The sequence below is a fragment of the Asterias amurensis genome, chromosome 2 (genome assembly GCF_032118995.1).
Source record: "Asterias amurensis chromosome 2, ASM3211899v1".
Lineage (NCBI taxonomy): Eukaryota > Metazoa > Echinodermata > Asteroidea > Forcipulatida > Asteriidae > Asterias > Asterias amurensis.
The window spans coordinates 455,498-479,877 of record NC_092649.1 but is presented as its reverse complement, the minus strand read 5'-3'; the positions used below and the strand labels follow the sequence as shown (position 1 = coordinate 479,877).

General features: G+C 39.0%; 1 protein-coding gene across 1 annotated transcript in view; it reads right to left on the bottom strand.

Annotated features, from left to right (window-relative positions):
- LOC139950257 (laminin subunit beta-1-like) overlaps positions 1–23,331 on the bottom strand; it is a 50,797-nt gene extending 27,466 nt beyond the window's left edge. Inside the window, exons 1-4 of the mRNA XM_071948877.1 lie at positions 23,062–23,331; positions 21,320–21,795; positions 4,940–5,499; positions 4,288–4,551 (exon numbers count right to left, since the gene is read on the bottom strand). Coding sequence (XP_071804978.1) covers positions 4,288–4,551; positions 4,940–5,499; positions 21,320–21,362 — 867 coding nt within the window. The 5' untranslated portion in view covers positions 21,363–21,795; positions 23,062–23,331. The remainder of the gene's footprint in view (positions 1–4,287; positions 4,552–4,939; positions 5,500–21,319; positions 21,796–23,061) is intronic.
- Positions 23,332–24,380: the final 1,049 nt, after the last annotated feature.

Sequence of the window (24,380 nt, the reverse complement as noted above, 5' to 3'; positions counted from 1 at the left end):
TAAAAACACACAAAAAAGAACTTAACATAACTTTTCTCATTTATTTTGTGGATCCCCGCAATGAATGTGTTCAGAATGTCTAAAGTAAACTTACAATCACCATGAGTATATTATTATTCTAAACGACCACAGGTCAAGTTTCTACTAGCAACCCACTGATCTGCTTCTAGACCCTAATAAATAAATGTATAAACCCACGCAGTGTCAGAAGGACTGAACCCACAGCTTTCAATAAGGGATTCATGCCTTAAACCCTCATTTTCCATGCAGCAGGAACCAACACCAACACCAACACCAACCTTCCAGAGGGAAGTTCACTATTGAGCCAGTGTAAAACATCTGCGGCTGTCAACGAAATTTAACAGTCTATGTGTAATGCAAAACATGTGCTGACTACATGTTGATTGTCTAAATCTAGCCTGCCTAAATCCCACACGGCTTAATTATAACTGGTTTTGGAGGTTTTTCCCTCGAAGGGGAAAGTGGAAACAAAAACCATTGTTCCTGTGTTAACCTTGTCTCAATTTATATTATTTGTTTTAATTAAATCTGTAATATCTTTGTAAAATGTACAAGTAATGTTTTTACAATTGTCTATTGTTTTATCAATGCCTGTTTGCAATTGCTCGGCACCTTTAATGTTGTCTGTATGACTTTTAACATTGTTAAGTTTGTTCTCTTGAAGGTTTTGGCACTATGGCTTCGATCCCACTGACAAATACCTCGTAATGTTGGTTTGGCACTATGGCTTCGATCCCACTGACAAATACCTCGTAATGTTGGGTAGCCAACCATTGAAGCAACATGTTTACAACAAACTACATTTATTGCTTCCTTTATTTCCTTCATTTCCATTATCCCCTGCTTTCAATTCACCCACTAATACAAAGAACCCCAAACTTCTCCACCCACAAAACATTTCATTTAAAAGAATAATAACAATTTCAACATTGGAGTTTATGCATTGTTTGTTTGATTGTGTAATTTAAGTAGTTCTATCAAAATCTAATCCTTGGGTCTCGAAATCAAATTTGAGGAAAACTAGTTCTTTCTCGAAAACTTCAACACTTCCCGAGGGAGCCGTTTCCCACAATGTTTTATACTATCAAAAGCTCACCATTACCTGTTACTAAGTAAGCTTTTATGCTAATAATTATTTTGAGTAATTACCAATAGCATCCATTGCCTTTAAGGGTTCTTCAAACCATGGAAACCAAACTATCAACACTGCATACAGACAGGTACAAATTCACATCATCAAAAATGCATATAAAAATTGAAAAGTAAAAAAAAATGCCCTTATTTGAAATGTTGTATTCCTGTAAGCACGTCCACTCCGCATCAATACACTTCCCTTCCCATGCAAAACCAATATCCCAAGGGAAAATTGGAGAGTAAGTAAACATGTACTCAAGCGATACCATGGCAACACCAAAGAGACCCTACTATGATCTGGTTCTTCAGGAGCCATCTAAATAATGATATCACCAGTTTGCAGACGAAAACCAAACAGCCGTTTATTTGTTCCTTTCCAAACTGACTTAAAGGAAGGGTCATAGATTGATTTTTGGTCAACTTAGTGCTGAATTACAGGCAAAATTGTTAAGAAAGTTCCATGCGAAAGTTTCAGTTGAACTGTCATGGTATTTTCACAAGTATGTGAAATCCAGCCCAGTAAATCCAGCCCAGTTAGCAGAGAAAAATGGGTATAACCAAAATGTTGAGTTATCAACCAGCGGCTCTTTCCAGAACCAACACTACTCCAAAGAGATGTTCACATGGTGTTAACGCAAACCTCTCCTTATCTTCTGATGAATCAGTTTAATTTTGTTTGTAGCTTTGTCTAACTCTTAAACCTGACTTACTAATATAAACAGTTACTGTTGTACATAAAGTGTATAATCTTTAACTCTAGTGGTCGCTGCAACATAGCGACTTACAAGTGATGTGAACTAGGGTGAACCCCAGAACTATTTCCATGGGACAAAGAACCTGTTTGCCTTCAAGCTACCGAACATGGCGACGATCTTGAAATAATCAGATATGGGAATGTCGACCTTTGACAAACCTCAATTCTAAACCTGGCCTGACCTATTTAAATAACAGCCAGAATAATTGCTCAATACGGGATTTGTACTTCTCAGGAAGAAAACACTAATAAATATTCATAAAGTTGGCCCCTGCTAACTCCGTTATTATTCTTTAGTCTCAACCAAATTGATTGAATTTATTTGAGGCATGTGCTGGATCCTAAATAAATTTGCCACCTGTAAGTAGGTCAACCATATCGATGATTCCCATTCCAAATCTAATGTGCTGGATCCTAAATAAATTTGCCACCTGTAAGTTGGTCAACCATATCGATGATTCCCATTCCAAATCTAATGTGCTGGATCCTAAATAAATTTGCCACCTGTAAGTTGGTCAAACATATCGATGATTCCCAATCCAAATCTAATTTGTGAATGAATTAGCCAACATTTCAACCATGGACAATCTAGAAGAAAAGCTTACGGGTTTGTTAAAGGCAGTGGACACTATTGGTAATTACATACTCAAAATAATTATTAGCATAAAACCTTTCTTGATAACGAGTAATGGGGAGAGGTTGACAATAAAAAACATTGTGAGAAACAACTCCCTCTGACGTGATGTAGTTTTCGAGAAAGAAGTAATTTTCCACGAATTTGATTTCGAGACCTCGGATTTAGAATTTGAGGTCTCGAAATCTGGAAACACACAACTTCGTGTGACCACGGTGCGACAAGGGTGTTTTTTTTCTTTAATTAATATTTAATTAATATAACTTCCACGACCGATTGAGCTCAAATTTTCACAGGTTTGTTATTTTATGAATGTTGAGATACACCAACTGTGTAGACTAGTCTTTGACAGTTACCAATAGTGTCCAGTGTCTTTAACACAGTAAATAAAAACAATAAAACAAGAAAAAGAAGTAACTATAAAGTGGGTAAACTTGTGAGTGCAAATGTGTAAAAAGGTTTGTCCTGGAGAGGACCAGAACATATTGTTTGAAATACCAAAGAGCTACTTAAGAAGAGTTTTGCTGAACAAATTTCTGTAAAGCCCAATATGCAAAAATGTGCAGGATACCAGTCACAGATAAACGTAGTACATGTGGAATGGTATTTTTTCCTGATGAGCACCATTGTATTGTGCTGACAATTTAATTTCAAAATAAGGTAACGTTTCCGAGATATTGTTGAAAATCTGGCTACTGCAGGTAACACTTCTCAGATGCAATCTTTCTGGTGATAAAAAGTGATATATTTTGTTCAATAACCACAGTACTTTGAAGTTAAAATATTCTCAAAATGCATTTACTTTCCAAAGCTGGCGACAGCGTATTTTTAACTAAGTAAGTCTTATTTGGCATTAAGAGTCAGGACCAAGCATGTATACAGATCCTTTCTATTTAAGCAGCTCAATGAACTTGGGCACTGATCTAAAGGACAATCTTTCTCAATGGGGTCACTCTCATCAGAGGCCTCTACCACATACTCCTATACTATATAAACTATTACACATGTAACCAGCACAATCCTACATTCCAACGCTGACACCAACAAACACACATGGAGGATTCCAGCATACCAACCGGTCAAATCATTGCGCTAATATTTACATCGGACTGTCAACTGGACATAAATCCACAACTGCGTTAAAAAATAATAATGAAGGAAACTCTGCCTGTTGCCTGGCTGGCTGGTTCACTCTGGGAGACTCGTCATAAATCAGATGTAAGTTTGCTTTATACCTCACATGCAACTAGTGATGTCTTCGTTGTCGTTCACATATAGGATTGTAACTTTCCGCTAACTAAACGCAGCCAGCAATAATTGGAAACCCCATTGAACATACTATGGCTACATTTGACCCAATATACTATCTAACCTGTATCATTTTGTTAAGACCTAATATTTAATTTAGTGCACTCTTCCAATTGTTGATTATTTTCAGGAAGAGAAAAGGGCCCTATCGTAACGCCTTGCCCTCTCAAAGATGAACATCCCGTCCTGCATCACGTTGAGAGGTCAAACAACAGACTATATACAAACCTCACACGTATTCAAACATTTTTGGGACCACTTTTTTCCTACGTACATCTCTTTACCGCGCACACTGTTACGGTCCCCATCTGGGAACATATGTGCAAGACTTGCATAGTCTTCTTGCTAATTGTAGTTTACGTTAAAAAATTTGGTATTGAAAGAATAAACAAAACAAAACAACACAACAAAAACGCAACACATAACCAATACTGACCATGCCTTCCTTGAAGGTAACTCCCTCAGCCGGTACACAGCTAGTAGCGTGTCCATAACAATGGCAACTTCCTCTCACCACCATATCATACATAGCATAGTAATATTTCTCTCGGATCTCTTGCCGATTATCCAGCTCAATGTCCCCTAGAGTGTGTAGCTCTGTGAAGTTGATGCGCAGATTGGTGATCTTGATCATGTCTTGCACATCGTTGCTGTATGGGTTGTCAATGCGGATGTTTGGTGGGAGAACGCGGAAGATGACCTGAGGGGAAACAAATATTATGAATTAATATGCAAAATTATTTATAATTTATTTATATTTATAATTTGAAAGTTTAATATCAATGGGTCCAAATGCGCATCATATGAGAGGGTGCTTTGTGCAGCTAGTCAAGAACCACCACCGGGGGAAATACTCTTTACCTCTACAATGAGTATAATGCAGTATATTCAATCAAACTCATCTATGCTCAGGTCACATCATTAGTCCTGCACAACGTGAAACTTTTAGCTGGGTATACAATAGTTAAAAGGAGGAGGGGAGGGCAAAGGGGGGGGGGGGGGGTCTCCCATCTCTACTGCCTCTCCACTGGTTTGCCACAGATCAAAAGGTACTTTGGTTCATGTTTTAAATTAACAAATTGTCTCACCTCTCCCTCAGTTGAAGGTTCTACAGCAGAGTACCGACTCTCACAGATGACATCATTGATATTGAACAGAGGCCCCTGCGAGATACCAGGGAACGAATCCTCACAGTCGTACGCAAAGTATCGATAGACACTCCACGTCCTTCCGAAATCAGCTGAGCGTTCAATTATGAGAGCCCGGGGTCTGAAGGTCTTAAAGGTCATAATAAGATGAGTGAAGTGAAAAATAGCTTCCAGGTCGAAGCGTACGGAGACTGTCTGCTGTCCGTTGGCCGACTGCCACCACATCTTCTTACGATCAGCTCCTTGGAACGTGGTGACAATGTTCTCGATTCGGTGGCTGTACGTGTTCAAGCCCTTCTGGTACGGTGTCCGTGAGTCACAGTCAAAACATTTTTTAACATCCTGAAGGTGACTGACGATGCAATAGCGCTCCACGCTCTCCATACCGCAGGTAGACGTTGCAGAAAGTCTGTTTTCGCGACCAACCAGGAGGTTTCCTGTGTAGCAGCTACCTTCCTCGCAGGAAAGGGCTTGGTTCGTCTGCCCTACCACAGCTGACACTGCAAAGAAATCAAATAATAAACTCAGTCATTGGGTTGACTTAAATAAATATAAGGCTTTCATTTTTATATTTACATGTTTTCAATCAATTTAAATAACAGATAATATGTAAAAACATATCAAATAAAATAAATAAGTCACTTTTTATTATTGAAACTAGGACGGATGTTGTAGCACTTGTAAGGTATTAGATAAAAATTGCATAAAACATTTTGTACATATGTAGCAACAAAGATGCAATATTTACTGTTGGTTGTGACAACTCCATGTTGATACATATTTCAATCCATACACTAGGGCCCCAAGCAAATTAACTTGTTTTTGTTGGTTCTAATTTATACTCAAATGTAAAGGGTTAAATAAGCAAGGATCACTTTGTTGTCAATAATAATCTTAAATTCTTAACTGTTAACTTTTAGTGTAAAAGTAGTGTATTGGTTTCAAGCGTTTTTTCCACACAAGGAACACGTAGACTAGAAAGTGTGTTTTAAGCAACAGTTAGAAAGACCTGGGCCAAATGTCTTAAAGGTACAATGTACTTAAGCACAGAAAAATACTAAGCACAAAATTATTTCGCTTACAAGAACAAGGTTACCCACCAAAATACCATGTCACATGTACAATTTATGAATGATGCCTGCTTATTTTCGCTTAGCAGCTCTATGAGATTGGGCCCTGGGGTACGGACTGTTGTCTGGTCCAACTTTAGTCATACCATGGAGGAACAGGTAGCCCATGGAGGTAGCCTAACAATACCTGAATAGAAACCTTTATACTCTAGACATTCCAAAACCACAAACACGCCCCCCCCCCCCCAAACAGGCTAACATAAATCATTCTCTCTTTTGGGAATTTCCTGGGTATTAAATCTTCAGCCTGGAGTGGTGTGACTTCACACCATGAACTGTACTGGACCTAGGGTATGTTCAGACAGCGTGCTAACTTAGACCCGAACCGGTCTAACTTTTACGAGCAGCGGGGGGTGGTCGTAAAAATAAAAACCCATTGCGTTCAGACAGCACAGAGTTAAACCCGATCCGGTTTATCTTCGGTTTTAAGAGGTCAAAGTAGACGCGACCCGTTGCTCTAACATCCGGTTTTGTTCATCAGATTCACGCACCGAGTATGCCGAGATACCGAGTGCCCATGCCCTGGATGATCATCAGAGCATAATTTGATACAAATGGCTCAATCGAACGCGGTAACAGTTTTACCGTTAGGAGGGTATGGGCACTTAAAACAAACATGAACACGACTCGAAATTATTTTTTTAAACAAATAAAATATTGATACAAACCGCCGAGAAAACTCACCAAAATATTGTCCATATTCCATGAAACAGAACACGTTTCATTTTTGTGTTTTGTTTTATACCACTGTTTCCGATTTAATAAATACTTTTAGTTTGTACTTCAATCGATTGGAAGTTGCGATCTCTCAAAAGCTGGTGCCGCGATTTTTATTCTGATTCGTTCATAAACACAACTACACACGTGCAAGTTACGTAAATACATGTACTTTGCAGTATTTTCCCAACTTCCCAACAACGTGGTGATATTGCTGGCGTAGGGAATTTCCCCTACACACAGCCTCGCGCCCACTGCAGTTCATTCTCCAAGATTGAAAGTAATAGAAAGGCACATCCACGGGATCGGTGATGGATAACTATGGGATATCAGAGAGTGATCACTATGGGATGGCAGCGCTGTACATGTGAGAAGCATTACAAAAATGCTTCTTCGCTGCACTCGTAGTATACGCATGAAAAGCAGTTTCAATTTATTGTAGGACACTCAACAAAAAAAGCTTGGAAAATATAATTTTGTTTCAGAATTTAATAAATCATGGGCGTGGGCCTGTGTTAAACTGCATACACCGATCGAGAGGGTTTCGCCAACTCGGTAAGCGGCAAGAAAGTAATATAAATACTCGGTGCTTTTCAGCATCAGAGGCAACAGAAACCGTATACAAATACTCCGGGTCCCGGGCGTGTGCATTGAACCACACAATGGGTCGTCCGTTGTGAGTTAAAACCGGATGTCATTCTGTCCACACGCAGTGTTAAAAGATAAACCCGAACCGGTTTAGACTTAGACCGCCTCGCTGGATGGTTTAAGGTTTGGGGTTTAAACCCGATCCGGTCTAACTTTATTTGCGTTCACACGCACAAAAGTTGAACCCGAACCGGTCTAAGTGGACTTAGACCAACTTTAGTACGGCGTGTGAACGACCTCCTATACCAAAATACCTGCCATTGATCAGCTCTGAACATAGCCAGGTATTTTATGTAATGACCTATAAAGTAAAACAAGCAACCCAAATGAACTTTTAAACAAGCAACCCAAATGAACTTTTGAGTGTGCTCTCCCAAACCTCTGAACTTTGTCTTTGATATGTGTAGGGTGCACTGCACTAAATACATGCAGTGACACAATCCGTCCCTAAGTGAATTTTTTAAACCTGCAACTTTATCTGTACATCAAATATTGTGCCCTGGGTTTTGTTGACTGTTAACCTAGAGCATCTTAAATATCTGACCAAATGCCTCATGTTGATCCTCACAATCCCGCAGCTCTTTTTCTTTCAGTGATCTTCCGATTACTGAAAAGTGTTCACTGAAAGTGTGTACTTTTGATGTCTGAGTATTTGTAATTGGCAACCACTTCTCCTTGCAGTCAGCATGGTCGCTACAAGGAGCGATCATCCTGATGCTTGGATTCCATCTGTGTGGTCAGGCATGGAGTACTGAATAAAGACCCAAGAAATAAGGAAATCAGCTCACCAGCACAATGTTTACCCTCAAAGAGATTCCATTGTGTGCCTGCTATTCAGCATTATGCTATGTTTAAACACAAGGGATCTTGTAGGTGATTATGAAGGCACAGGGTATGTTTTTTATACTGAGGGAAGCTCTAGAAGTGCTGGACCTGGGATCAGGGATGACTGAGTCAGATCAACAGTTGTCTGGAAACACATCAAGACATTTGTAGGATCCACGGCATGCCCCCTTGGTGTATCCCAGGGACGTCATGTGGGTGCTGGTGGGGTGGGTTTGGGTGGGTACTGATGGGGGAAGGGATCACCCCAAATTTCAGAAACAGACTACCTGAAGCCTCATAATTCATTATATTGTCATCTTGTTGTATTATACATTGCCTGTCAGGGTGTGTATGGATTCTACTGTTGTTCTTGTGCGTCGTTTCTTGAGCAATAATGATCTGCTTCTGCCGTTGGTAACTTTGTAATATTTGTGGTGCTTTTAAAACTTGTGCAAGCAATGTAATTTCAGTTTGGTGATCATCCAGCAACTTCAATAGGGACAGTTGCCTTGGAGTGGGCAGTTTGACCTATAACAAGCACCTGAAAGCGTTTGTTACGCTTAAACATGCTTTTTTAAAGCCCAAATCACCCAATCCAAATCAACATGTCCCTTTAAGCAATCACAGGGGGTAAGGTTTAAGTTTCCAAAACCTAAATGCAAACTTTTAGAAACTAGTTTCAGTTTACAGAGTTTCTCTGTGTGTCTCTTATTGAAGTTAACCATCTCTACGCAAACCAATCTTAATCTAATTATGTTGAGTCACTTTCAGATTGGCTCAAATTCTGAAAAACAATTCTTAGATAAATTTGTCCTCAGCACTATTCTCGATATCAGCACTAGCTACACAGAAGAGGCAAGAATATCAGTTTCTTGCCTTTTCTTTTTAGTCTAAATAAAATGTAATTGCAAGTAAACCACAAGGGAAACTGACTGGGTAAGTTTTTAAATGTTTTGGGTTAGAATAAAGACAAACTGACTGGAGTGGGACTTGAACCAACAACCTCTGGATAAAGGTACCAGTGCTCTACCAACTGAGGTGTCCCTTTTGACTCTTATTATACTTGTAGTCTTGTAGCTGCTGTTATATGTGGCTATCAAGTGGTCCCGATCCTAGTTCTGACACTTAGTGTTCTTTAAGCATGGTAACTTTAATTGCTTCTCTTCACCCAGGAGTATTGGGCAGCAAGAATGCTCTTATAATTGATTTAGCTTGATGCGTTACTTGAATGCACGCATTAGTCAGCACTGGCTGCATACTCCCCAGGGAGTCAAGATGGTTTAAGAAAATGAAATAATTGGCCTAGAGACTGAGTTATAATGATGGTGCTCTCCAAGGGTATACATTGCACCTGGAATCTAGTAATAGTATGTAAGGTCTACATGTAAAGGTCAGCCATTGCCACACAATAACCAACTAAATCAAGCAAGTTGTAGGACACCAGGATTCTTAGTTGAATAATTGATTTTTACTGCCTGTCAATGGTTGAACAACACAAAACAGAGACTTATACACCGGATATGAGCCAGTTGATATGAGCCAACAATTTTCAAATTTGCTTAGCAATTAAGATCAATTCACACATCAATCTTAGCGCTTAAGCCCTAGCAACTGCAATTTAGCGCAGACTTGGCATTTGTCGCTGACAATACCTTCAGACAAAAAGTTTTTAACTATGCTAGTTCTTAGCTTGCCATGGCTGCTTGCTGTACATAGCATTCAGTCGGTATAACGTACCCACGAACAAAAAACAGTCTTTATGCAATTAATTTTTGATTTCACACATGGTGTCCTTTCCCAGGAGTAGTTCAGACTGGGTCGAGGACTCCAGAGTTGAGACAGAGTGTCGTTTGGCCCTGATGGGAAACAATGATTACAATAAACCAGAAATGTAGCAATGCAGGCAATGGTAACAGCCTGGAGAGATCATACAGTACCCCACAATAAACCCAACCGTTCAAGCTAGTTGGACCACATCAGAATCTCTGAATGTATGCAAGCTTGCGTAACGGTGGTTTATACACAGGATTATACACCGGATGTGGGCCAACAGTTTTCAAAACGGATGCGAAAGTTTGCTGTTAACGTCATGAGGTGAGAACTGGTAATCTTCATGTATGATATCTTTTAAAAACATGAATAGACTAAAAGATAACTGAGTCTCCATTATTTTTTTTGTCAAAAGCAGGGCATTTCTTTGGCACCAATAAGGCCAGACACAAAAAAAGGTAAAAAAATTAGTTACAGCTACACAATCAGGTAAATGTACCATACAAGACAACTAAATTGTATAATACATGACATTGACAAACTAGTCTCCAAGCACTTCTTGGAAATAGTGAAATGGCATTAGGTGTTCAAAGACAACCTGATGAAACAATAAAAAACTTAGCATCCATTGTAAAGTGATGTCTTTTAAAAACACTCAAATTGAGAAAGACTTTTCTTTCAGTAATTAGGTTTTATTTGAAACAGTGCATAATTTATCTCATGTTAATTGGTAAAGTAGTTTGTCACAGCTTTTTACTTTCTTCATTCAAGCAATATTTCTCCAACCAAGTTTTGACAGTTAATTGCCTACTTTTTGGCATGGGGCATTCCATTTAAAAATCTCCCCATCTTGTGTCAAACAATGTCCTGTATTTCGACCAACAATTTTCAAATTAAACTTTTATACATGTTTCGATTTTGACAGTACACCAATGCAACACCACTTCTCCCCTACAGTAATATCCACTTTTTAATAAACACAAAAGACTGACAGTAGGTCCCCTACTATGACAATGGTGACAGGAAGTCAACTAGTAATCAATCAATGGTGATTTCAAAGTTAGAGTACTCTAATCCCCGATTTAATCTCCCCTACATGCCTGATTTACCCTCTTGTTGTCGTTTTTTTTTTACAGGATTTTTTGTTACCTCACTCAATGCTATCCTGAAGGTACAGTACAAAGCATCTTTTATATGGTTTTGTGAGAATACAGGAAGGGACAATGCAAGTATTGGAATTGTATCCATTTTATGCCTCCACGCCAGTCAGTGCGCAAGGGTCAGAAAACCCCTTCATTTCATTTGTTAGATATTCATGACCGTTGCGGCTATGAATATATAATGAGCTCGGAGAACGCATTTTAAAAAATCCAATTCGGGAGTATTAAATACTCTAACAGACAAAAACTTTCATAAAACGGAGTAATAATGTTTTATTGTACCTACAAAAATTATTTCATAATTTTATGTATCCAAAAATAAGAAATATGAGACAAAAAACATTACCCTCTTTGTGCAGAAATAATGGTCTTCAAAAACGTCATCTTTTTAATATTTAACTAAATTGTGCAGAAGAATTTTATAGATGGACTGTTAGGTAAACTATTGATGTAGTCTTTCGCTGTATTCGTTATTTCCAAGGTAGCTCGAAACAGTCAAGTTCACCAAAAGAATCCGTCTTCGTCAGCGTGACCGTTCAGAATCGAGAAATCCGCCATGTCTCGCTTGTAAAATGAGAGCCCACACGTGATTGGTCAAAACATGGACCATGCTCAATGTCCTATGTAACTAGTGTAACCAATCAGCTGCTGTGTAAGGAAACACCAGTCATTTGCCTAGCGTTTCCGTACACTTCAGTCATGTCTGGTTCCCTACTTCAAACGTTACACTGATTAATGCGGTGTTGGGTAAACATTGAGGTACCAGGCTTTTCAAAGGATTGTGCATTAATGTCTAAAAGGGATTCGTTTAAAGAAGGTCTGCCGTACAATGGCTAAATCCATTAAAATTATTTTTTGAAGCTTTTTAATATGCCATTCCACCGAAAATAGTATTAGATATTCGCCATGGTTTATACCTTGATAAAAGAAACACTATTGCATTTCAAGGGTCCACCATTACTTGCCCATTTTCATGCTTTTATTCTGTGAGGATTGGTCAATTGTTAACAACATATTTTTTATTAAACACTGCAACATTCTTTTCTTATTTCATTTATTAATTTATTTATTTGATTCTTTCAGCTGCAGGAATGTCTCATGCAATTATCCACATTTTCCTTTACAGAGTCTTAATTATTTAAATAATTGTTTAATGCTAGGTCAGCTCAGAGAAAAATTACAAAAAAGTTGTTACAGGAACACCCAGGTATTAGGAGATCTGTAAACATATAAAGTGGAAATTATACTTTCTAATTCAACTAGTTTCTTATTTTCCCTATTATCTATAAATATCACAAGCAACTTGCAATACAACATTAAGTACTATTTTTGTCTGCCAATGATATTGATTAAAATAATGTAATTTATCTTGATGGGAACCCTGTAAAGCAATGATTGAACAATGCTTACTCTTTATCTTAAAGTTATTGTACAATACTATTGGCAAAGATCTTTTCGTTGAAAAGCTTACTGGTCGTTAAGTTCACATTTGAACTATATTTTCTGTCTCTGATCTGAAATGAAGGTTCACACTTCCTGCGAATGTGAATGCGATACCAATGTTGATATCAAAAGTTCACAAATAACTTGCAGAGGTTGAATTGTGCGAATATTGCATTGTGCAAATATCGCAATGAAAACAGAGTTGTGATGTAAAATTCAAGTAAAATCCATATCGAATTCACATTCGCAGTAAGTATGAACCAGGCTTAAGACTTTAAACTTTAAATTAAAAAAATATTCAGAAATATAAATTCACAAGCATGCAAAAGTTTCAACTCAATTCGGGGTCTGTTAGCTTGAGAAAAAAAAACCCAGCAAAACATTTCATTTAGTACGAGGTACTAAAGTATCTTGTAAGAAGGTACGAAGTGTCAAAGGTACGAAGTGTCCAAGGTACGAAGAGTCCCATAGTCACTTCGTACCTTGCAAAGGTACGAAGCGTCCAGGGTACGAAGTGGCAAAGGTACGAAGTGTCCTGACACCTTTCATCTCGGAAGACTGTTATTTGACCCATCCAAGCCTAGCGATACCAACTACATCTCTGAGCACGGCATTCCCGAACAGTCATAATTACAACACCCCGTAGAAATCTGGCTGGGTTACAACATCAGGAAGAAACCAGTCAATGTTCAACTTCACGTTCTCCGACAAGTACTTTGTGACGGAATTATCCAAAAGCTAGAAACAACGGTAGGTCATCAAGGGTAGACCTGAGGTTTGGAGGGAAAAAAAGTATCATAAGATTTTAATTTTACATTGTTTAGATCCCATCATATAGTTATTTAAAAAAAGCTTGACAGAAATAACCAGGCTAACTCTCATTGTATATGGACCTAAACTGGGGGCACTGTACTCCGTAGCACGCTAATATAAGGTTTGCGGTATAAACACATCCGGTTATTAAAAATTTAACTTTGTATAATAAGATGACAACTAACATGACTAAAGAAACAAATATATTAATGCAATAAAACAAAGTGCAAGTTGAAGACAAAAACTTGTGTATTGTAAATATCATGTCCAAAATAGCCTAGAACTGTGTAGTACGAGCATGGAGGGTCTATTTCTTCCTCCATGGTATAATTATAACAATGTTTAAAGTTAAACCAGGTCCCTATAGTACTACTTTCTGATATTTAAAAAAATGTTTTATAAATACATGCCACGACGACGACGACGAAAGACAAAACAACTAAACAGCAGCCCCAGAAAATCGTGTTTACTGTGTCGTCACGCAACAATGAGTGCCGCAACAACGGAGAAATTTGTGATTTCTCGTGAAATTACGAGGCCGAAAACACGACAACGGTTGAACGTGCAGAAGTGAATGTACCATCAATAGGACCAGAAACCCTTCGTCTACCATAATATCGACCTCATTTGTCTCCATTATGCTCGAAACAGTCAAGTTCACCAAAAATGTGAGGCTATTCTTCGAAAAGTGTGAAAACTTAAGTACACTTCAGTTGAAAATATAAATGTCTTAGAGGGGTTAAATTCGGTAAAAATTGGGTTCTAAATCTTCGTTAGATTGTCGAGAAGGCTACTTACCCCACCATGTTGGTCTAACTCCGACGGAAATGTACTTCCCATCGGTTTGAAGGAGCAGTGTCGGAACGCTCGCATTTTCACGCGAAATCTCGAAGGGGTCCGAGGCCAGCTCTCGCTGCAAATGAAATCGAGCGCTATGCTTCATTATCGAGCACGGTGCGCACGGACTGCGCTTTTGGTCATTGCCTTGGTGCCCTGGTCATTGCCTTGGTGCCCCTTGGCCTTGGTGCCCTTTGGTCATTGCCTTGGTGCCCTGGTCATTGCCTTGGTGCCCTTTGGCCTTGGTGCCCTTTGGTCATTGCCTTGGTGCCCTGGTCATTGCCTTGGTGCCCTGGTCATTGCCTTGGTGCCCTTTGGTTATTGCTTTGGTGCCCCTTGGCCTTGGTGCCCTTTGGTCATTGCTTTGGTGCCCCTTGGCCTTGGTGCCCTTTGGTTATTGCTTTGGTGCCCCTTGGCCTTGGTGCCCTTTGGTTATTGCCTTGGTGCCCTTTGGTTATTGCTTTGGTGCCCCTTGGCCTTAGTGCCCTGGTCATTGCCTTGGTGCCCCTTGGTTAATGCTTTGGTGCCCCTTGGCCTTGGTGCCCTTTGGTCATTGCTTTGGTGCCCCTTGGCCTTGGTGCCCTTTGGTTATTGCTTTGGTGCCATTGTAGTGTTCAAGTAAAATAATTGAATACAAGAAACCTTACCGGTAATGCTTCTAAGATTATGTGTGTACCATGTGTATTTTTGAATATTGAGCATTTTGTACTGTACCCCTGTTAGTTATGTGAGTTTATTTAGTTGGGTGCACCCTTAGAATAAGCATAGATATAAGTATCATGTTTGTTGACACAGGGTTGACCAGTTATAAAACCAACCCTTACACAACCCTCATGACCTGTATAGCCACAACACCCTGGGCTGCTCAACCTGTGCTCAACCTTTTCTCTCCACAGGCCCCATTCAGTCTTGTCCTTTCTATGGTCTACCTAAGAACAGAGTTGCTCCATAACAAAAAGATGATTGCCTAGCCTCTCCTGGGAGCCAAAACCCACCATGAACAGGTGATCTCTGCATTGACTACAGCTACCCAGTGGTCTACATCATGCACAGAAACTCAGAAACTGAATACCTTATGTTGCTCACAATGAGAGGTCATCGATGAACAATAAAGGCTTTTATAAACTACAAACCTTGGAATATATGGACAAAAACAAGCCCTTTTGCAGGGGGTGATCACTTTATAGACTGTCTTGCATCCACACAATGCAAAGAAATTACATCATGTACCAATCCATTGTACACATTGGCATAAGAAATTAAGTCACAGACTCGATTTTGTAAAACAGAAGCATCTCCAGTTAAGTTAATAACTTTAAGCTAACACAGCAAGAAGATAAACACAATTTACAGAGAGGATACCCAATAGAATACGAGGTCTTCATACTGTTTTCTAATTGGTGTTAAGGCAGAGTCACACTACAGCCATAATGTTTTCATTCTCATTATCGAGGCCTGTTTGACCAGGCCTTAAATCTTGGTTTTAAAATCGGTTGAAACTATCCTGTGTGCATTCTGGAGCACTATTTATAAATTGTTTCATCTTGATGATTTTTGTGAAATTGTCCTCACTTTGTGAATTGTCCTCACTTTGTGAATAGTGCTATATGGAGAACTTTTTAAAAGCATGATTCACACAAATGTAACTGCAGTTACAATCTGTCCAGCTTTTTTCAAAAACAGAGTTTAATAAATTACGCCTAGGCATTGTTGGCCTAAGCCTTTGTTAAATATGTAGGGTAAGCTTGCTACCCAAAAGGGATCACATATTACACCTGCACCTATTGACCCTATTGACCTGAAGTCATCACCAACCATCGATAAATCTTGGCAGTATCACTTTGGGTGTTAGATTCCCTGTGTGTCACATGCAGTACGTATTTATATATACGCATGCGTGATGAGCAAACCATGCAAGGAACTAATAAAATTACACATTGCCGTTACAGACTCACACAGTTAAACGCTTATCGGGGAAAGAAGAAACTCAATTTTAAATAGACTCACCACGGTTGGGTTGTTTTATAACAAAATAATTTGAGAGAATACAAACATTTTGAGAAAAAACCTTACTTAGAAAGACATATAAAAAAGTGGCCTGACGTTTGCACTTAACTTTTCAGTGACTAGCAAGCAGGACCACTTGGAGTGAATTCTGACTGGTCCTCATGTGCTTTAACTGGCCTTGGCCAGCGAACCACTGTATTGGAGAACACTGTGAGTGGCAGGCAAACTAAGCTAGGCTCGAAATGTCAGGCCACTAACTTATTTTTCCGTTAACACAAACTGTACACACTTCTAGCACTGATTAAAACAGTGACAAACAAGAAAGACGGACCGACATCTGAATATAATCAGGTAGGCCCTACAATGTACATGACAATGTTATCCAAACTGGAATTTGTTCTGAATCAGATATGACCTGATCTCGATCTTGACACCATTATTTGTTTGTATTACCTCCAGATTCTTGTACTGAAATACTTTCTTCCATATCTAGTGTCTCTTGTCTTGTATTTCATCTACTCTCAGTACTGTGTCTGAAGGAAATGGCTTTAGATACTGATACTGCGTCTCAGAAGGCACAGATGTCATGACATTGGAATTCTAGAACTCGACTGCAGCATACCTCAGAAGGACTGTGTAATAACTTGTCTAAATTCAGAAAAGGGTCTCTAGTGGTCAGAAACCTTGCTCAAAACCATCATTAAAGCCATTGGACACTTTTGATAAAATGTATTGTCTAAGGCCCACACTTCGTGTATCACAACATATCAAATAATAAACCTGTGAAAATTTAGGCTCAATCAGTCGTCGGAGTCGGGAGAAAATAACGGGAAACCCACCCTTGTTTCCGCACGTTCGCCTGTCATGACATGTGTTTAAAATAAATCCGTAATTCTCGTTAGCAAGAACTGATAGTTGTTTGTTTTCTCAAAAAGTAAAGCATTTGATGGAATAATATTTCAAGAGAAGTCTTTCACCAATACCTTCTGTATTCTGTAGCCATTGTAATGGCGACAGTGATGAGACCAATGTTAAAAGCGGAGCCATTAACAGCTCAACAAGGTGGGCTACGTTTTTACCTGCTAAAACTGAGACGAAAATTATTTGTTTTACTCATTTCTCAAAACCTACACAACCTCAGTGAGTAAAATTTCAAGGGAAGCTTTCTACTATTATAATCTTCAAACTGTGTAAGGTTAATGTAAATCTGTGGACATTGTGTTTTGTGTTAGGAAAAAGTACATAGACCCTTTAAACATGCCTGATGCTTCGGTTTTTTAAAGGGCAAGGGCACTAACTTAGGCATTTTCTCCAAAAGGCAACATACAAGAAAATTGTAAATTTCTGCAGTTTAGCATTTCAAGGGCAACAAGGCAATGACTAAAGGGGCTCGGAGGTATCTGCCTTCGTTGCCTCCGTGAAGTATCAGGCCTAGGCTAACATGCATCTTTGATTACATGGTGTACGTGTACGCACACCTTTTGGGACAGCATCAGACCACCTAAGTAACGCATCAGATATGTGCTTTAACTTTGTGCATAACTAACTTACAAGCAGTTCTACTGGGGTGACCCTTAGATGACCTATAAGGCTGCTGCACCCTGGTCAGATGCCAGAGATGCAAGCTGATCACTGGGAGGAGTCTCACTGAATTCCTATGACCTACGACTTGCGACTAACAACTAACGTAGGTTGGAGTTTTAAGCCTCTACAATGCTGTTACAACATTGGCCATTGGATAAAACATTGCTTTTGACAAAAAAATACAACATCTAGGTGAAACTTTGTACTAAATTAAAGAAAAAAGACAAGAAAGGAAGAGGATGGCTAACAAATCAATGCATATCAAACTTTGAACAGTTTGTTTTCTGTGCTCAAACATTATTTCAGATTATTATGATCTCATCTGATCAGCTGGTAAATTGTATGCCTGGTGCAAAAACACTGTGCTGAATACGAAAGACAGCTTACGGAGTTCAAATAACACTGACTGAAGTCACTCCAAAAACCATGATTCTCAAAAAAAGTATTGCGCCCGACAGAGTTTTCAGAAATTTATGTAAAATTTCATGTGTTCATGTGTATGGAACAATGCTTAATTTTTTTTTGTGAGAAAGGCAAGTCAAAGATGGTTTGAAGGTTATTCTTTGAAAAGTTTTTTTTTTTTTAAGCAGATGATGAAACAAAAACTTGTATTTACCTCATGTACATGTACATACGTCCCTTTCGCTGGGAAATATTGCAAAGGGAGCAGATTCTGTTTTGTGGTTTGCCACCACATAACATCTCAAGTAATTAAAACTTAATTAAAAACAGGGAAATGTGGTCATTGGATGATTGACCTAACACTTTTCACTTAAAGGTAGGGTCATAGAATGGCAAATACTCAAATAATTAATCATCATAGCAGCTGTCAAAAGTAAACCATTTTGAGCAACAAAATGGTTTGGATAATTTTTCCACCAAAAAACAATTGAATCTGAGAAACAATTACAGCAAGAATTGTTTCTCAGGTTTCTAAAAGACGCTGTCCAGTCACACATGCTGCGACAAGAGATGCGTCAAGAGATGCGGTTGGTACTCACTGTCACCTCACCAAACAAGGATGGATCCATGTTCACAGTTGTGTTGCTGTTTTCTAAGCATAAAGACAATGTATCCTATTCATAATTCAGCTAAACATTCACTGGACTTTTATTGTCTATAAATCACCTACTGCTGACACAAACCAATGTAAGACCCAACCTTTAAACCACATTTAGATTGACCTGACAAGGACATTTGTCTGGTAGAACCCTTCACCCCAAGCTACATCCTGCAGCTGCAACTAATTAATAAGAATAACTTACAAGTGGATTGGACAACTGGTCCCTGTGGCCACAAACTAGTTTGTTTCGGTTTTTGTTCTTTTAATCATGTTTCTTCTGACCATTTTTTTAAGCGCAATTTTTTTTTTTTTATGATGCCCCAGAAAATCAGAAATTACACTTACTCTATAATACATGTCGGCCCTATAAGGAAGAAAATCAATTTAACTCTGAAAAAACGGTAGACCAACGTGCAATTTTCAACAAACAATGTCTACTTGTTGTTGTGCACAGAACAGACCACAACATGTGAACAGAACTAGGCTGCTAGGCAAGACCTGAAACTATGACATCACACCTTTGGAATTCAAGGCAACCACGGCAATATTAAAGGGCAACAACAATGTTGGTCTGGTCATATACTGATTGCAAAGTTCACATATAAATACAAGTTCAGAACCCGTGGATACAAAGCCAGATCAGAACAAACTGTGTAAAGAACCGTCGGCCAATCACATTCCTTCCTTTGAACTCAGTGATAGCTCTGTTACTGTTAGTGTTACAGCACCTGACATGATTGGAAAATCTCTTTAAAGTTTACTTGAATTTAGGCAAAACAGAATATTGAAGAAGAAAGCGTGAATTAAATCATGCTCTGTTGTGAAGGAAGCAAATATGTAAAAGATGTTTTTTTTTTTCAACAATTGATAATAGAGCCCGACACATTCAGATTAAAGTTAATTTCATGATTGCAAGCAAGTTCAAGGAGTAAAACAGGTTTATTGCTCAGTTTTGTTTTAAGGTTGTTTGGCAGAACAAAACTTGGTTAACAATTCGACTTATCTTTCAAGCAAAAACAAGCAAACTTCTTATCACAAGCAATGTTACAGACATTAGTAACCGGTAACCTGGTGTTGCCGAGCATGGTTTGGGGGGCTCTGACTTTTTTAGCCCCCTGCACACAATGGCATAGAACTACTTAAATCATAAATACAATATTGCTCTTAAAATGTTCTTCGAAGCATTACCAGGATATTAGTCAAAATCAAACTTTATTTGATATTTGGCTGGTAACCATATTTTGGTAAGCCTAACATTGCCCTGCTTAGCTGATACCCACATGAATGAACTGACCAGGTTTCCTCTTTAAATAAGATTGAGTTAGTACACAATCAATGAAGACCCAGTGTAAACAAATAATTCTGTGCAAAGTCAAACCATTGTCAAACACACTGTCAAAGAACTGGATCAGCCACAAACCACAAGTAAACAATGCAAATAAATTCTATAAAGATTTTTAACTCCGGAAACTTTGTGAGAATGGAAGTTTGAACAAAAAACAGAGTGGTTTTACAGAGAATTCGGACCTACCTCCATGATTGGACTCATACGCCTCTCTTAATATTTATGCATGAGGTACGTCACAATGATAACTCAAAACGAGGCGATGGGCGTAGCCACTGCAAGTGATTGGGAACGTGCGCCCATAGCCTCATTTTGGGTAAGAATTATGACGTCATGCTTAAATATTAAGAGAGGCATATTGGATGCAAATGGCACAAATCTTTTAGAATTTGTTGTCGCGTATTAGTTTTTACGATATTAAATTTTATTTGTAATGCTGAGAGTGCACACATATCCAAGGTTTGTCTCCCCATGTTTTCCATTCCTAAGGATTCATATTTAATGAAGCTTCTATTCTAGTTGAGTATACTGTACAATGGTTACGGACAATTTGTGTGATGGATTCTTGCGGACAATGCAGGGTTTGCCCTTACATGTTTTCAGTGACTATCCAGCAGGACCAATTAACTATGACACCAGTTTTTTAACTTAGTCCATTAAATAGGCCTATGTTTTCCAACACTGAACTAGCAACCCAAACCACTTTAAAGAGAACTTGGACTGGTTTTCAGGTGTTTTTTAAACAACTATTTGGCCAGCGGACCACAAGGGATATTATAATTCTATATTTGCTTCTAGATTCCATATTTGCTGGGTCATGTTGCCAAGGGATTTCTATGCAAGTAAAATGTGATTATACTGGTTTGCTGGTATAATTTCAATGAGGGGGTGGGGGGGGGGGGGGTTGGAGGGGGGATGTTCGTGATGGGGGGGGGGGGTGAGAAATAAATACATTCTTTACATAATGTGATTACTTACCAAGTGTCAGCAGCAGCACACATAATCTGTACCAGTCATGCATTGTGAAATGTTCAGTTAAAAATTCCTGAGCGAAAACAACATCAATGGCCGAGACGCACCAGTGGTTGCACTCCCTTTTCACCGGATAGACAACTTCCGTCCGTTGTCAATTTTTGTGTCTTGCTCCACTGGCAGAAGAGACCTTACCCAATCATGCGAAGAAACTTCTGACAAAGAGCTCACTACTATAGTTTCCCTCACCAAGTAGTATTTGGTATTCAAATTGTCTGCCTTTGTTGAGATAAATCTTTTATGTTCCAACTATTCGAGTAGACTCCCTTGTAGTTAAGGGAAAAGCCTGCTCAGGGTAGATGGCCTGTTCCAATGGTCTGTATGACCTATGATACCTATAGCCAGGGTTCACACGTCCAGTGCCCTTTTCCTGAGTGTTTCAACCTGCTTTGACGTCTAACTCAACTGCCTAACCACAAGGGCTGTGAATGAATAAATATAAAATACCAATTGACAAAGTGAAGATTATAACAATGTAAACCAAGTCTGAGAGGTATCCTGTTGTCAAACAAGTTCTGAACAAGTCTGGTTTAAAGGTGAGATAAAGCCATTGTACCAATGAATGCACCAATATCGCTATTTTAAGTAAGGCATGAGAATGTATCCACGACAATGGCTAGTTATTTAATACAATCCCAAATGCTTCATTGTCCAATTGCCAAAGTGATGGATTCAGAAGGACTGGGGCTGGTCAAGCATTAAAATCTTATCCAAGTCCAACAAATTTGGGTGTAAAGAGACATTTTCACAAAGTTATTTCTAGTGTTTTAGTTTTTTTTAAAGCAAAACAAAATTGCATAGGCCCTAGTAAAAATTGTATTTCTGTAATAATTTTTTGCCGACACAGATTACCAGCCAAATTACCATATCATGAGTACCGTTTGTGACTTGTTTCCTACTTGACATCTTCATGAAATTAGGCCCAAAAATGGTTACTCATCTTCAAGTACTTGGAGCAACTTGATCATTTACCCTATTCAGCCCCTGCCATCACAACTTTTATTTTAGGTTGTGCTTCTTTTCCCTAGCTAGTGTAGTCTTCCTCGAAAAGTTTCTGTATCCTTCCGTTCCACCAATCATTCGTTTATATGAAATAAAATACTAAATAGTAATAGTATCTAATTTACTCAAAAAGAGATAGTCCTATTCCTTTTTGTAAAAATGAGTGAAAATGTGGTGGCAGGATACGAAAACTTTACCAAACCCAATGCCATGCTCATGCTAGACTCAGTTCAATTTAGAAAGGTTGCAACTGTAGCTTTTTGTTGTTGATTTTTTCTTCTTCTTCAATTCAACAAGAAACTCCTGCCGAAATTCTTCTTCTTGGCTTGTTTTCTCAGAAGGGAGAATAGGAGGGTGTGGTCAAAACTACACGGTTGTACAAAATGTGTCACTGTGGTGTCCTTTTTAATCGTGAATTTTCACCCTAAAAAGGTCTGAATTATGTGACTCCATGCACGTACCACACTCACACACAGGTACGGGACACAGTACCAACCCATACCGAGACCACAGCCATAAACCGGGCGCATTGGGACACACGTCCACCCCACACCTCCACGAACAACGCGGTAAAATTGTGACAACCAGCTATCGTCAAAAAATGTACTTTAGAAGCACCATGTTTAAGTGGCATTCTTATCCCAAACTACGACTCTATATATGTAATCAAAGCTGAAAGTTCTTACCCACTACAGCTGCAAACGACTGAGCTCCTGCCAGCAAACTAGGCAGTATCAATTCCCCTGAAAACGGCGGATTAATGTGGACAGAAAATAATTCTCGGGCGAATTCTTTCCACCACATACAATTCTCGATCTCCTCACCACACGCCCGTGTCATAAAAGACAGGCCATTGATCCTTTTTAACTTGGATTACAGCCTTTGGTGGTGGGTGCTTCAGAGCGTCGTACCTTCTGCACTGTATTGCATTCAACCCGACTGTTCCCCAAGCTAGGCACCTTTCCTGCGAGAAAAATACCGGAAGTAATGAAAAAAGACTGCACCAAACTTTCGTAGGGGTGAACTTTACAGGTCCGAAAGTTTGTTCTTAAAATTACCTGAACCAAACACAAGAGGGGGCTGTTTAAGACGATGTTGACAATCCCCTGATTGAGTGATTTATTTGTTATACCGGGCAGAGTTTATTTGTTGTCCCCATCCAAAACTGCCCAAAGCCCATTTAATACAATCTTGTAATGTCGTTTACTATTTTTAAAATAAATTTTGTGGAGGCAAAAAAAAAAAATGTTAAAGGAATAAACTAAAAATAGTAAACTTTCGGGAGTACAACCAGTTACTCATCTCTCTAGGGGAGTGACGGCCCTGAAAAGAGCCGTTTTCGTCTGTTCGTCTTCGAGGTTTGCGTGTGCAGTGTGTCCGGTGGTCTTAATCTATACGTTTTGTTTTTTTAGGGGGGGGGGGTGTTCGGGGGAGGGGTTCGGGGGTTGGGGGGGGGCTCAATAAAACGGATGGGTCCACGGGCGAAGCCCCAGAGATTCAGATGCTTAGGCGTTCAGGGTAAACCTAAAATCAAGCCTCCGTAGTGACCTAACAACATAGAATCTAGACACACTTCCCAAGCACTTTTAATCTAAATCACTCTTTAAATTTTACTGAAAATGATAACGAAACTTCAGCAAGCTGAAAAAGGGGCAAATCCCCCAAATCAACTGTGCTGAAAAAAAAAAATGAAAAAAAAACAACAAACACGGACGCGAAGTTTGCAGTTTGGACGATCTTATCTGATTGTCTGCCACTCAACAGCGTTTTTAATATAGGTATGATTTGAGTGTCGGTTTTATACTGACAATTATTCCCGATTCAACGATCGCTCCCTGAATATGCCCGTAATTTTGTTCTGCACTCGAAATTGACACTGTCGTAGTGCTTTTTAACGGGGACTGCTTTGGGGTGTTTTTTTTATAATAAAAAAGGGAAAACAGAGAATCATAAAAAGAAACACGGGCAAATGTTTGAGGATGGCAATTCTTTAATGTGCAAAAAA